A 16,334-nucleotide genomic window follows, 5' to 3' on the forward strand; every position below is an offset into this window, starting at 1 on the left:
GCAAACGTCAAAATGTATTAGTTTACAAATCATACACTATGGCAAAAGTGTTTTCAGGTCATAACAGTGCTGTGCATAATGACTCTTAATAATTGATTAATCAATCATTTGCACTGTTATAATAATTTTGTTATGATTTTTTTACTGGCTCTTGTTTTTTGGAGTTTTGCATGGTTCTGGAGGCATGCTTTCCAATGAGTCTATGTTGCAATATACGTAATATATGCAGGAAGCAAATGACTCACTAACCTTTATATGTTGTATAAGTCTAGCGTTTCCCAGAAGAACATTTTACAGCTCAGGGGTTGATGTTGTAGAACAAGTTCATATCGAATTTTCTGAATTTTGAGAGCAGACTCTGTATCTTGGCAGATCTCCCAACATTATTTTCCCTTTTCCTTCTTTTGTAGTTCCACCTGATGACCCAGTCATCACCGGAGGGCCTGTGGTGAGCCTGAGAGCGGGCGACCCTCTCAATCTGACATGTCACGCAGACAATGCCAAACCCGCTGCCTCAATCATCTGGATCCGAAATGGGGAAGTTCTGAATGGAGCCATGTACTCTAAGGTAAGGATTGAGGGGTGTGTGCTAATCATGCTAAATTGAAAAATATATTATCTACCTGCACAACTTTACCGCATAAAAGTGTCCACATGGATAAACTTGGTCAAGTACAGCCATATCTTCAGTGACTTGGAAAATTGGTCACTTTGAATAACTTTGCAATCCCAACATACAATGCACAGGCAAAAAATATATATATATATATATATGTTTGGCTTTATATGGGCAAATGCTCAAGAGTCTATGATTGGATCAGTATTACAGTGATCATCATTATGTTTCTAGCATGCCCTAATTGATGGAGTGTGTAGCTTTTTATTTCTTAAACAACCATGTTGAAAACACATCATGGCCATATTCCAGGATGGTAATGTCAAGACATCAGACATCAGAGCAGTCAATGTCATCAGAGTCAAAGTGTGAAAGAATGGTTAGGAGGAAGCATGAAGAAGAGTTTTCACACATGAATTGGTACCTCTGAGTCCAGACCTTGAATTCATTGAAAGTCTTTAAAATGTGCTGGAAAACTTTTCAGAGTGATGGACTCTTGGACTCTCATCACAACATGTAATATTTCCATCAATAGGTGCATTAATTTTTGCTCAATATCTTGATATGATATTAATTATGAATTAGATTGGATGAGGCAAACGATCCAGTTATGAAATTTTGATTAAAAATGACAAGCGTCCTTCCTTCCTTCCTTCCTTCCTTCCTTCCTTCCTTCCTTCCTTCCTTCCTTCCTTCCTTCCTTCCTTCCTTCCTTCCTTCCTTCCTTCCTTCCTTCCTTCCTTCCTTCCTTCCTTCCTTCCTTCCTTCCTTCCTTCCTTCCTTCCTTCCTTCCTTCCTTCCTTCCTTCCTTCCTTCCTTCCTTCCTTCCTTCCTTCCTTCCTTCCTTCCTTCCTTCCTTCCTTCCTTCCTTCCTTCCTTCCTTCCTTCCTTCCTTCCTTCCTTCCTTCCTTCCTTCCTTCCTTCCTTCCTTCCTTCCTTCCTTCCTTCCTTCCTTCCTTCCTTCCTTCCTTCCTTCCTTCCTTCCTTCCTTCCTTCCTTCCTTCCTTCCTTCCTTCCTTCCTTCCTTCCTTCCTTCCTTCCTTCCTTCCTTCCTTCCTTCCTTCCTTCCTTCCTTCCTTCCTTCCTTCCTTCCTTCCTTCCTTCCTTCCTTCCTTCCTTCCTTCCTTCCTTCCTTCCTTCCCAAATAAAACATCATGGATGAATCACACACAACATATCTATAACAAGCATTTAGAAAACAGACACATGAATATATTCCTTCCCTAAAATAAAGGTATAACATTACATACAGCTAGTTTATGCACCTATCAACATGTTTTACATTTAGTTTAGTTATATTCTTTTTGAGACAACAGAATCCGATATAAGGCTTTCTTCAATTTCAAATGAAATGACCACTCGTCGTGAGAGCCATCTGTGGTCATGATTGCTTGCACCATCTGCACTCATTCGCTTTAGCCCTTAGCTCCATTTGATTGGAAGAAAATCCCTGGAAATCCAGCATCTAACTGAAATGACAGAGACATGTTTGTCCTCCTTACCCTGCAAAATGTGTCAACACAAACAAACAGATGGCAAGATAAGGCAAAGCCATATTGTTTTCCCCAAATTATTATTTTTTTTCCTTGAACATTCCTCTTAGGAAAAGGTTCCCCTCCCCTATACAGCTTACGTGATGTGATCAAGCCCAAATCCATGTGTTATAATGCTGTTAATAATCTCTCCACTGCACTTAAAACTAATAATATTTAAGCTCTGGTCAATCTGAGGTCAATATGGGGAAGAAAGCAGCAGCCGAGTAATCGACACAGCCATATAAATAAAAACTGCTTGGAAGATCCTCTTAGCTAATGCTAATGCTAAACCCTCTTTCTAGCTGATCTGATTATTGGATGTTTCTAAAGAGCAGATAAACACCATTGATTTAGCTGGTGTAAGTGAATGCCATATTGCCCATCAGCACACTCTCTAAGGGAGACACCGCTAATCGAAGGACAAGTGCTTGTTTTTTTGTGGTTGGTGCGGTGACGGGTGTGAGGGACAGGGCATTGAGATGGATGTAGGCAGCTGAGCTTTCTAATATCTCTATTCATGCTATTAAAAAGCAATGCAGTCAATTAAGCCACAATCACTTGGTCTGAATAATGGAGAATGGGTTGAGAGGAAACGTTCGCATACTCCCCCTTCATCAGGCTCATAATTGGGACAAATGCAGCCCAATGTCTATATGAATGTGTCTATGTGAATATGTCTTTCTATTGGACTGGCATTTCTGCTATCGGAGAGACTTAATAATTCAAATGACTAGTGTGTCATTTTTCCATTACTAGATTTTGAATGGCCTCTGAATGTCATTACTTGATGAGCTGCAGTAAAACACAGATAGAGGTGTTGTAGATGTGGCGATAAGGCACAACAAAGCCAAAGCAGCACACGGATGGGATGGAGGAAATTCAAATCAGGTCAGCAATTTGAAGAGATTGCCTACTGTGCAATTTTGTAAAGGGGCTATATGTACGAATTGCCATGTATTAATCGCTTTTTTTTTATTGCCAATATGTGAACCGATTGTAACGTAACGAAACATAAGACCTTCTCCAACTTCCTAGATTATCTATGAAAGCCTTACTGCTTTTTATGTGAAGGCCTCAGGATTTTTATGCCAAGGAAATTAAAAGTATGTGATGTGTACACACTCCTGAGAGCCTCTTCTGTTATTTGACACATGAAACAAATGCTTGTACGATATTCAGGACAATGCCGAAAGAGCCATTCTGTACTGTAATATCAAAGAGTCATGCAAAGAAAAACTATAGTCATAGCCAAATCAATGTAGTCTATAGAGTACAGTATTCAGAGTCAGTCTCTTATATATTGAATGTGCATGAGTATATATAAACATACATTTATATGTGCTAGTTTTATATGTTAATATATAATATTGTTCCATTTTCTAATATGGGCAGATGTTTTCACTTTCTATGTGGATATATTTAATATATGTATATTTCATATGTGCATTTGCATATGGGAATCCCTGCACCTCTCTACTGGCAATGACCTGCACCTCGCTAGAAACCTCGTCAGGTACAGGCGGAAAAAAAATTACATCTGTTATTTGATTATAAGTATTAAATGAATTTTGAAACCTCACAGAAATGATAAAACTGTTCGTTATATGTATTCAAGACCTTGTTTTGCTTTCTTTAGAAGGGGCTCAAATCTTAATTGGGTAGATCAGACCTCCTCACACACCTTTGTAAATCATTTAGTAATGGCTACAATTGCAGAATTACAGGCATGGTGTTTGCCTACACTTAGATACACTCTCTAAATATAAAATATCTTAAGCTGTGTTCCAAAGATGAACGGAGGTCTTACGGGTGTGGAACAACATTAGGGTGAGTCATTGATGACATAAATTTCATTTTTTGGTGAACTAACCCTTTAACCTCCCATTGGCTACCCCGAACCTAGTCTAAATTAATTTGCAATGTTTATATGGTTCTACTGAAGGGATTTTACCAAATGTAGGCCATTCTATAGCGTAGTGCATATTGTGTTTGTCAGAGAGCCGAGCAGCGAGCGTGACGACTGTTGCTCCGGCAGACTAGGTGCTCACCTCACCAGCTGAAAGACACAAGCTGTCAGCCACAGGATGTGTCAATGTAATATCCTGCCTGACACAGTCCGGATTGTTTCCCTCATTGCTCAGGGCCTGTCTGAAGTCATTAATCTCGAATGGGGCCCCGAAACAGCCAAGGACTCAACACTTAACCAGGACCGTGCCGAAAATAGCTACAAATTACAAATAGATAATTTCTGCTGGTGCAGCCTGGAGCGTGTCAGTTCTTCCTACAGGAAGTGAAGGGAGACTGAATTAGAAATGTCAAAACTAGATGTGTTTTTAAGGCACAATGCCTCAGCTGTATGTGCATGTCAAATGGGCCTGTCCCTTGTCAAATGTCAAAATCTGGAAATAAAGCGTCTGCATTGGCCTCATCTAGCCGTTTACTCTGCTTAAAGGTTAGCAAATGTCAGTAAACATTCTTTTGAAGTGTGCAGACAAAAATGGTGTGAAATTAAGGTTGACGTCTGGAAAAAAAACAAACAAGCGATTTGCTGATTAGACCTCAAGGCCTCACTAATACTATAATTTAGGCAACATTAGCATGCCATCGCAAAGTCCCTTAACACGTTTTCAAACGAAAACCGTCGCTGGAAGGTGTTTCGAATCAGCCGCAATAATTGAAGACCAGCACGGCCACACATTGCACCGCATATTACCACATATTAATTTCACTTTAAGAGAGATAAGTGTTCTGAGGCTTTGTTTTCCCATCTCCCTCAAAAAGAGTGTACAGCTCTGTCTCTGTTCCTGGGGTTAAAAGCCATTCTTTGATTAACTAATTTAATCTTGCACCTCCAGTTCTGATTAATTTCCACCATTTTACGGTGCAATTAATTAGATGCCTTTTTACTTCTCTCCTCTCCCACTTTTAATTTCAGTAGCAAAACTGCAAGAAGGTTAATTAAGAGGAGGGTGAGTCGGGGAGGGAAGAGAAATGAAGGGGTGGAGGCAGAATGATGTTTCAAGCATTAACAGAAGAGGCGTGAAGGCGACAATCAGGCTTGCGTGTCTGAGGAGCTGCGCTGCGTGCCACCAGTTTCAGCAGCATGAAACATTTTGCCACTTTCAGTTTGATACTAAAGTTAATTAGAACTCTATCTGAAATATTGAAATAGTCTCTCATGGTGGGCATTACTATTTAAAAGCCTTCACTAATTATACATAAATCTAAGCAGGGATGAATTCTTGGGGGTAAAATTAAATTTGAGAGATGGACGAGGAGGAAAGGAAAGGTTTTGAGAAGTTGTGGAGGAGGGAGAAAGAAAAAAAATATATATAATTCGAATTAAATTATATATATATATATATATATATATATATATATATATATATATATATATGTATATATATATATATATATATATATATATATATATATATATATATATATATATATATATATATATATATATATATATATATATATATATATATATATATATATATATATATATTTATATTTTTTTTTTTTTTTTTTTTTTTTTATTATTATTATTATTCTTAGACAGTACACAAAGCAATATTTTAATTTGACTAAAAATAATTAGACTACCCAAAAAGGCTTTTTCAGTTTTGAGAAAGGTGTGAAATGTGTGCATATGCTGGAAATGATTCTTCATCAAAGCATGTGTGACACATGTTATAACACAGTTTTTGTGTGTTAAATGTATGCCTCTCTTTTCTCCTCTTTGCACTTTCGCTTTCCATTTCTTTTTATCTCTGTTGGTGGGAAGGCGATTGTGAGGTTTCATTACTATATTTCAAATCAGTAGCAAAAAGAAGAAAAAAATGAGTTGGTAATTACTACTATTAGCAAGCTCCCTATCACTGGCCTGTGCAATGACATGACTAATTATTAGCGAGTGACTATTATGGCTCAAAAGTACATTATTCTTTTAGATTCCTTGGGAGAACTGATGACATTAATAAATGGTTTTATAGAGATACAGATGGGGTCTTGACTGGCCACCCACGCGAGTCAGTGCTGCTGGCATTAAAAGGCCACGAGCTTCTGTGTGGGTTTGGCTGATGGGACATTTTGTCGGAACACTTTCACATGCTGGCAAATGCACTTTCATGAAACAATGTGGTGAGAAAAATAAGATGTGCATTCCATACAGATATATAGATATACACAGTGGACTGCTTGAATCTGACTGGCCGAGGAACATTCTAAGATGTGTAATAATGTAGATGCGAAACACACGTCTAAAGCCAGGCAGGTCTTGACCGCATTATGTTCATATCACTTTGTCAAATTATTTTTAGCATACAAAAAAAAAAGACACCGACCAAGCAAAAAATAAATAAATAAATAAATAAATATATATATATATATATATATATATATATATATATATATATATATATATATATATATATATATATATATATATATATATATATATATATATATATATATATATATATGAGAATATATAATGTGTAATATATCTCTAAAATTATCTTTTAAAATTAATATTGTAAAATAGTTTAAAACTTGACAAAGGTCTTGAAATAATGTCCATCACAATTATTCCTTCCACATATATCTTATCCACATAAATAGGACTCCCTGAAATTTACACCATCATTACCTTTTCACAGACAGACAGAAAAACAGGATAGATAGATAGATAGATAGACAGACAGACAGACGGACGGACAGACTGATTGATTGATTGATTGATTGATTGATTGATTGATTGATTGATTGATTTTTTTATTATTATTGTATTAAACCTGACCTTGAAACCAACAGTTTTGATGTCGATGACAAAGAGAATTAAAAACAATGAAAAAGTGAGGGATAGTATGAGTTTCATGGTGCCTCTCTCCCGTCATTCTGCAACACAGGCCTGGAAGAATGCCTGCTGCGACTGCCAATTTATTCTGGAGGGTGACTGTTGTGTTGGCCACGCTGGTTAGCATCTCTCTTCTCTCGGCCTCTCTGTGAGTCATTGCTGTATGACAGAGAGTGAGGATTCTGTCGAGCACTTCCAGATGGAGCTCTACGCTGGGCAGGCAAGGCCTAGCACAGACTATGACCACTGGAAAAGAAGATTGATTTATTCTGTGTTGTACAACATGCCACGCACCAAAGCTTCACTCTCAAACTGCACAAAGAAGCCCACAAACATGCTATTTTCTCCCCAAAACAATCAGTCCTCGTGCAGAGACACCATGAGCACAGTCCAGGCTGTGTGTCTCCGTTTCCTGTGGGCAGATGCAGGGAAACATGCTTTTATGAATCCCAGCCTTGGGATTGATTTTGAATGATGTTTTGTGCTGTCAAAACATCCAAAAGTTGCAAACAATAACATCCATATTATTAAATAATTTATTATAATTATTTTATGTTTTTAAAATGAACATATATATGTATGGTCATATATGGTCTTTATTGGTACATAAAGATCTTACTGTAAGATGTAGTGTGTACATTTTAGCGGCATCTAGCAGTGAGGTTGCAAATTGCAATAACCACCGCTCACCCTCCCTTTCAAAGCAAATAAAGAAGCTACGGTGGCTGACACAGGACAAAACATGTCATCATCAGAAAAAACAGAGAGTAGGTAGCGCTCTGGAGATCACTTTATCTGTTTAGGGATACTGTAGAAACATGGCGGCGCGAATTGGTGACTTCACTGTAAGGGAACCCGCAGAGTATGGAAAACAAACATAAGATTTCATTATGTACGGTTTTTATACACTACTGAAAAAATAGTTATGTAATGTATATTATTACACGGCTCTGTAAAATACTTGATTCTGATTGGTCAATCGCACATTCCAGCGGTATGTTATTTTCAGATAACACCCGCTCATACGGGTACTACGAGTTATCTTGACCGGTTCTACTTCTGTGCTTAACGCTGGCGCCATCTTGTGGCTTAAGCAGCCGTGGGTTACAATGGAAGACTTCAGGGCAGGTTTCCTTTATAACGTTTTTAATATAGATATTTTTCGTACACAAACGCATCGATTCGAATCAGAAGGCTCTATTAACCCATCAGAGCCGTGTGGAGCACGTTATTTGACGGACAGCTGCATTTAATGGACTTCAAACACAACTACAACTACTGCTGGGATTAACGATAGCCTGGACTTTTTAAATATAACTCCGATTGTATTTGTCTGACAGAAGAATGTCATATACACCTATGATAACTTGAGGGTGAATAAATCATAGGCTTGGTTTCATTTTTGGCTGAACTAACCCTTTCAGCATTCATCTTCAACATTTAACAAGGGCATATGGCAAATCTTCAGCAATAGATAAAGGCTTAAAGCAGTTTGGAACTGTTTTCCTTTGCGGAAGCTTTGCGTAAGAGCTAATAAAATATTTAATCTCGAGACAATATTTTGTGTCTAATAATTACTTATTTGAGACTAGTAGCCGTGTAATAAGCGGGATAATGTACACCCAGCCGGTTGTTATCGCAGAATAAACCCCTTCAGATTATCCCTTCCTTACTATCCTCATAAATACTACACACTGCACCTTTAATGTACCGCTATGTTTTTATTACCTTACAATGAGCCATTTCTATCTTACAGCGTGGGTCACCTTTTGGACCATTATCATCCAATTTAACTACGTCATTCTCTTCCTGTAGACTCTTCTTCGAGATGGGCGAAGGGAAAGCACCGTAAGCACCCTCTACATTTCAGCTTCCAACATCGAATCCGGGCAGAAGATCATCTGTCGGACGTCCAACAAGGCCGTGCCCAATGGAAAAGAGACCAGTGTCACTATTGACATTCAACGTAAGTGATGCCAGATTCTTTTTAACTTACTTGCAACAAGTCAGTGTTTGTTCTCTTTGGGTAATGCTTGCTTTCCACTCAATTATAACCTCCAAATCCATTGTGATACAATGGGGCACTTATATTTTTAAATTTAATGCGAGGATTGAGAGTGATATTAAGATGACCCAAAGGTTCCCAATTTACCACAATTTAAAATTTGAAAGCACTTGGAAAATATAATCTCTAACCAATGTATTAAATGGATAATGGATAAAATCATGCAATTTTTTGAATATCCTGTTTCTTTCTAAAAAAAGAAAATCACTTTGACTTTAAATTGCTCACATCTCACCCGCTCATTTTAATTCCGTCTGGCTGGTCGATTAAATTTCTGTAAGTTTCACAGAACAATGCTGTTCTACTTGCATTGCTCGAACCCTCATCAATAATGATAACTATGACTAATAAAGCAGAACATGCTATTTAGAGACTCATTACTGGTGACAGCTCCATTGTGCAACTTTATGCATGACATAAGAAGTACTTTGTAGCACAAAAGGGAGCTGGGTGCAGAGTGAGGCGCTGTGGAGCAAAGCAGGCATTAAAGATGATTAACATTTGCCAGTGTTGCACCAGCTTAGACCTATGCTTGGTGTTCGTGCAAAGCAGCGGATATAGATGTATGGGGAACGCTGGTTGGCCAACGCGGTTGCCAACAAGAGGCTCCTTTCACCAATGAGAAACCTCTCCCATTTATCCGACCTGTCTCTCCAGATCTGCTCCCCATTCCACCGTCTGTGTTTTAATTAAACCACGCGAGAAATCAGACCTACTGTAATTGAACTCAGCCACAGTGCTGAGAAATTTGCCAAGTCTCTGCACTCTCTAATTTCATTACACCACCTCTCCATGGAAAGATGGAAACATTTCAAATGCATCACAGAGGCGAGCCGTCTTGTTGCAAAATTCTACGCGGTTGAAAGGAACATCCCTGGGAGAGAGGCAGGTGAATGTGGAGCGTGAGTCATGCAAAGAGGATAATGAGGTTTTCAGAATTACATGCAGTCAGAGGCCCAGTCCGCTTTTGAATGACTAAATGAATACCCGTCTGAGTGGGATACATTTACATCACCCTCCTGAGCTGGAGCTCTGCAAAGTATGAGACATTAAGTCAGAAGAAGGGAACAAATGAAGACGGTGAATAGTAAGCAATGACGGCAAGCTCCCCTTCTGAGGATCAAACACTAGCAGGTGTTTAATGAATAAGTTATGATGGCGTCAGCAGGTGGGACGTAGCTGAGGATGCAAACCCGATGCAGAACGGTACGAGTGTTTCCACAGGGGCATCCTCCAGGCCACAGGGGGGGCTGTGTAGCCATGCAAATCAGTTAATATTGATGAAGGACAGCTGTCTGCTGATGCACAGCACAGGTGAATCAGGGTAGAATTGAGCACCTCGCGCACAACAGCAACCGCTAACTTCGCCGTTTAATATGAATAAATAAAGCCAATGCATAAATGCATGCAAGTGTGATCTCACAAGCAATCCCTCAGCTGTTCAATTATGAGTATATTTAAGGGCAAAGTAACTTTGTCCGCACAAAAACAGTATTTTTGCCTAAAAGAAGTAAAAAGCCTGTTAAAAACAAGTGCACTCAGTTGTGCACACAACTTGCAGGTAATATATAACATTAATTCAATGCAAAGAATTAAAAATAATGTCAAATTTTAATTCCAATTACATTTATTGTAAAACCTTATGTTTTAATGATCTTTTGTTGTGCTTAAAATTACGCTTTTTTGTGTTATGGATATTTTAAAGCACATAAAGTATTTGATTATATAATACCATTGCAATCAGTTAAGAATATTATTTTAAAGGAAGTGTTTGTAAGATTGTGGCCAAAACTGGTACTGCAGTCACTTTCAAATGACTGTACAGCACCTCGATAGGTGGAGGGCGGAGCCTCAGGACAAAACACAACATGTCAACATCAGTTGAGGGCTGCAACAACAAATTTTAAATGACAATATCCCAGCCGGACTACTGTTATAAGTATTTAAAATGAACATGATTGCTTAATGTCTAGTGACATATCAGGGCCATTGTATGAATAATTGAAATACATTTCTTACATACAGTTCCTTTAAATTGTATTATTTTCACAATAAGTGTGTTAAGCTGTTTTTTTTTTGTTTTTTTTCACAAAGGGTAGTATAAGGGAAATCTGAATGTTCCCAGGTTCGTCATCATGTTGTCATGTAACCATCAGCGTCATTTGAGTCACTTCACTGCCATTCATAACTCCTCTCTCCTGGCCTCATGGGATAGGAAAGTGTCTATGGATGTGCTTTTCAGAATCTTGCCTGAAGTAGTAGGTCATCTGTGTACTGTTTGCCCGCTGGTTTATGGATAAGATTTTCACTACTGTTTGTTTCACATACTTTATAGCATATTTGGACACAAGGATTGAAATAACCACTTAATGTTCAAAAAGACACACAAAAGTCACTCTGTGCCACTCACCACCATTCATTTAATGAATATTTTTGGTGAGCTAAATCAAATGATTTTAGTCAAAGGAATTCATCAGATCCCTTCTACTCATAAATAAAAACATATTTGTCATACTCCCTGTAAATCGCAATAAATACATGTGGGCAAGGACAGCAGTGCAGTGCCCAGACTCGGCTTTAGCAAGAGTAATGAGAATGAAAAAGAAAAAGAAAAATCAATACGCTTTATGTTACTTTTTTTGTCTATGTGTGTGTGTAGCAGGATCGATGTTGTGAGTGCAGCGCAGTGAACATGTTGCCATGTAACCTACAGAGGCAGAGAGACAGAGAATCGATGGGTGACCCCAGGTGATTGACAGATATTTTTCCCGTCTGCCTGTTTAAGGCAGTGAAAAAAGGTTAAGATGAGAATCTTAAAGGAAGGAGAATATTGGACAAAGACTTTGATATATTGCTTTAGCCAAATCAAAGACACTTACAAAGACATTAAGAGCCGTGACACACCAAGCTGATGGTCGACCGTCAGCCAACGTTGGGCCATCGATGAGCGTCTGTCGGGTTAGTTTTTGTGGTGTGTTCCACACGCTGGCTCTAGTCGGGCTCTTGCCGTTAGTGAGAGAGATCACTCTGGAGTGTTTCCCAAAAGTGTGTGTAATGAAAGCAAGCTAGTAGTCGCTGTGTGAGTAAACCTCACTCCTCTGAACTCAAGAGATGCTCTAGCCGCTAGCGAATGATACCAGAGTTTGCAGCCTTTAGCCTCCTTGTTTGAGCGTCTGACTCTCATGCCGCCGGAACCGGGTTCAAGTCCCGTTTGGAGCAGGCGGTTCGATCAGGAGGGGTTACATATGGTCACAAGTTCCAGTTAACACTCACAAACAGCATCGCAAACCGATTTATGTTCGGAGAGACAGCTCTCGACTGTGTGACATGTGAACTTAATAAATCCATATCTTTAACAAAATAAGAGAGGTGACATTCAGTACAAAAAGTATTTTTACAGTACAATAAGTGTCATTTAAATATTTTACTAGTCAAGAGGATTAAAGCACAATTTTTGAAGAGTGCACGTGTGTACGTGCTCTAGTACATAAGAACAAGTCTATGACTGAATCTGGAAATAAAGCGTATAACTTATCATATACATGAGAATGTGTTCTCAGTTGCCATGTCCGTTATTTATTCACCACCTGTGTGACATTATTTGCGACATTACAGTTTTTGGAAACAATCATGACTAGCTAGTTGATTACTTCAACAATGCATCATACTATGGTAATTAAGCAGAAAGTTACGTTGTTGTGCGGGACATGCACAGCCCCTGATTGGCTGTTCAGTTTAGTCTGTCCACATACATAAATGGAAAAGTTACATTTTGTGTCATCTTACTTGATGCACAAATATATTAATAACAACATGAGGTGCCTGTAATCTAGTAAGAACTGTGTGTAAACCTCACTCCCCTGATCTTAAGAGGTGCTAGCGACTGATGGTATTTTTTTGCGTTTTTGTTAGCATGCTCGCCTCCCACGCCAAAAACATCCGTTCTAATCCCTCGTGGAGTGGGTGCAGTATACATTGGGTGCAGTGAGAGTGAGGTTTATGGGGGTGAGTGCAACCTCACTCCCCTGATCTTAAGAGGAACGCTAAAGACTGATGCTAGCTGAGGTTTTTTGCATCCTTGTTAACATGCCTGCCTCTCATGCCAGAGACCCCCGCTTGAATCTCGCTCAGAGCAGATAGCAGCCAACGAGAGGATACAACGTCGGCTTTTTCATCCCCCTACCCCCTAGTTTTCTGATATCAGCTTGGCATTTCACAGCCTTAAGACTGACAACTCCACTGGACAAAAATGAAGCAAAAAAATCCATCCCATGAAGGATGTGTGTGCGTTTCATCACGTCCATCCTCTAATATGCCCACTCAAGCTATTGTCAGCCCTCATTCAGAGTCCTCTAATTGACCACTTGGTTCAATGTGATAATGTCATCAGCAACAAAAGTAATTAAAAGCTTTCTGGATTTTTCCTCCGCTCAGATAATTCTCATTCTGATCAGCGAAGGCCTCTGAGACAGCCGCTCGCTTTCAGTCAAAATGAGGCCTAAATGAGACGATTCCCAACATTATCCACTGCTTTACTTTACCAGTTAAACTTGTCAAGTTAAATGCATTTCCCTGCCTTTATTTTCCAGTAATCATTTAAATGCAGGAATTAGATTTACTTCAGAAATTGTGCTAAACATAAGCCCTACTATGATAATTTGACCTGAGGTTAAGCGAATTAGCATCTAAATGTGAAATTTACAAAAAAAAAATCTAATTTATACAAGAGCCTAAAGCTGAAGAAAAACCCAAACTTCATAAGGCATTGGCCTTAGAGGGTCACATCACTCAACAGCAACCCGCTGCTCCTGCAAATCCATGTATTTCTTCATTTCATATTCTGTAAAAAGATAGGACTGCTTTTTTGTTCTTTTTTGGTGCATTTATAGTATTTTCTGGATGGGGGGGGTAACCTCTTTACAGCATTTACTTTAGTTAATTTAACACTTCATCTTGATATTGTGACTTTAAATTCATGACTTGAACAGAATTAGATGCACAGATGGGAAGTAATTGCATTAGCAAAAGGAATTATAACTTTTTTTTTTTTTTTTTTTTTTTTTGCAGGGATATATGATTTAGCAATACATTATTCATGTAAAAAGCTTGACAGACAATTCCATAGGGCAAAAACTGCACAATGTTTAAATTAATTGCACAAAACTAAACATCTCGTTCAAGAGCACTACATCCGTGTAGTCTTAAGTGAGAAGTATAAGCTAAGCTGCAGTGCACTGCTGCTTTTGGTAGTAAAATGCATGGATTACTTTATACAGTAGTGACTCATCGCAAAGAGCCTTTGAAAGTACTAGCCTTGGTCTCCAAAATAGACACATGAACTGTGTTTGCAGAGAGTAAAAAAGTTGATGTGAGTGTCAGTGAAACCCACACTGTGGCACAGATTCAGTTGAGTTATAAAGAGATTAAATCGCCCTCCTCCTGCTGATACGAGGCCATCGGCCCTTTCGGTCTCACTGAGAACAGCTGGCCTCAGCGACTCAGGGAGAATGGAAATCAAGCTTTAAGAAAGACAGAGAAGCCATTTTCCTTGGCACCTTCCTCACAACTCTGGGGAAGTTGGCCGATTGTTCAAAACCACCATCTGCTCCTTGCTTTGAACTTCCGATCAAAAGCTGTCATCTCACCACTGTCCCCCTCTCCCCCCAACCATTTTTATTTTATATAATTTTTTTTTTTTTTTAGATCACTACTCTCCTCCAATTGCATTGTTTCGGGGCCTGTCATTGTTGCCTTCGTGCTCTCACTGTTGATGAAGCTGAGGAATTAGCAGAGCTGCATATTGATAGCCTCTCCCGTGTGTCTTAGACCAGAGAGACTCATGCATTTATACATCAAAGTGACAAACAGACTACTTTATTAAGACACTGTCTGTCGATAGATTTGCGGGTCACGAGGGTCTCCGTGAGCTTCTGCCAATGTGCCTCTTGAGTCTGGGCCTTTGAGAGGAGCTAGTCATTCCTCCATGGCTAAACGTCCATCTAAAAACGCTTATTTCATTATTGTTTGTGTCACTTCAGTTTTGTCATAAGTAGAAGACACTTTTGATGGCTTTCGTCTCCCTCAAGGGTTGCTCTCAAAAGACTTGAGCAGACATCAAACGCAATCATGATATGCTTCAAAACAGCTAAGGCGCAAAAATTAACGTTAAAGGGGGCATAGCACACACAGTTTCTGTCGATCTCATTTTAATTATTGAGTACCTATAGAGTACATAGAGTTCATCTTTCATATCTCTGAAGAGTCTTTAGTTTTATCATATTTATAAAAGACAGATACGCTGTACTAATTCTTTCCGAAAACAGTCAAACTTATGAAGATATATATCCTATATATCCTATATGTATCCTATATTTTTTTTTTTTTAAACATTAGTAAAACATACTAAAAAACATTTTCATCCCATATATCGAGTGTGACATTTGGTATTTTATATAATCAGTTGTCACTCTAGGATGATATTTTTTTATCAAAGCTCTGCCGTTTTAATTGGTAAAACATATAATAAAACGTATAATGCAATGTAATACAGTGATAAATGAGAGATGGAAAAATAAGCATTCCTCTTACTTCAGTCCAGAACTTGTGTACCATGACCTGAATGCCTTTTATTTGCTAAAACCGTAGAAAATATTAATCACATGACAGAAGTTATGCCTGTATCGCCAGTATCAGAAAATGTGAGTATGTTTAACTTAATTTCATAACGTTGATATTTGTGCTTTGATTTCTACACTTTTTTGAGTATAATATAGAACTTATTTAGTTGGTTTCTGTAGTGTTTACTTACCCACATAATATTTTATATCAGTGTAGATTGTGAGGCCATAGAAGTTTGCCTATCACATATAATACAGTAGACTTGTTTTAGGGTTAATATTATTCAGCCTACATTTGGGCTAATATGGTCTGTGCTGTTTATCTCAACTTGGTGTATGAATAAGCAATCTGCGGTCAATATTTAGAGGCATAACTTTCTGTTTTATAATATTTATCAACCCGTAGACAAGCCTGAGCACCCCTACCTCTGATATCCACCTACCTGCATGCCCAATTAGCCTGAGTAAACGCTTTACACGTATCCTGCTGGTAACCGGGCAGCACACAGCACTAATCAGTTTGTCCATGAGCGCGCTGGTGTGTCCCGAGGGCTCAGGAATGACGGTTGGTGTTGTGCAGCCTGTGAACAACCTGGCACAGGTGTGTGTGGTCGAAAAAGGCAGATGGGGAAAAAGGGCA

General features: G+C 38.7%; 1 protein-coding gene across 6 annotated transcripts in view; it reads left to right on the forward strand.

Annotated features, from left to right (window-relative positions):
• kirrel3b (kirre like nephrin family adhesion molecule 3b) overlaps positions 1-16,334 on the forward strand; it is a 262,665-nt gene that overhangs the window by 202,747 nt on the left and 43,584 nt on the right. For all 6 annotated transcript variants that reach the window (XM_067419247.1, XM_067419249.1, XM_067419250.1 and 3 more), the window contains exons 4-5: positions 411-568; positions 8,828-8,978. In XM_067419247.1, the coding sequence (XP_067275348.1) occupies positions 411-568; positions 8,828-8,978 (309 nt within the window). The remainder of the gene's footprint in view (positions 1-410; positions 569-8,827; positions 8,979-16,334) is intronic.

Source organism: Pseudorasbora parva, chromosome 16 (assembly GCF_024679245.1).
Source record: "Pseudorasbora parva isolate DD20220531a chromosome 16, ASM2467924v1, whole genome shotgun sequence".
NCBI lineage: Eukaryota > Metazoa > Chordata > Actinopteri > Cypriniformes > Gobionidae > Pseudorasbora > Pseudorasbora parva.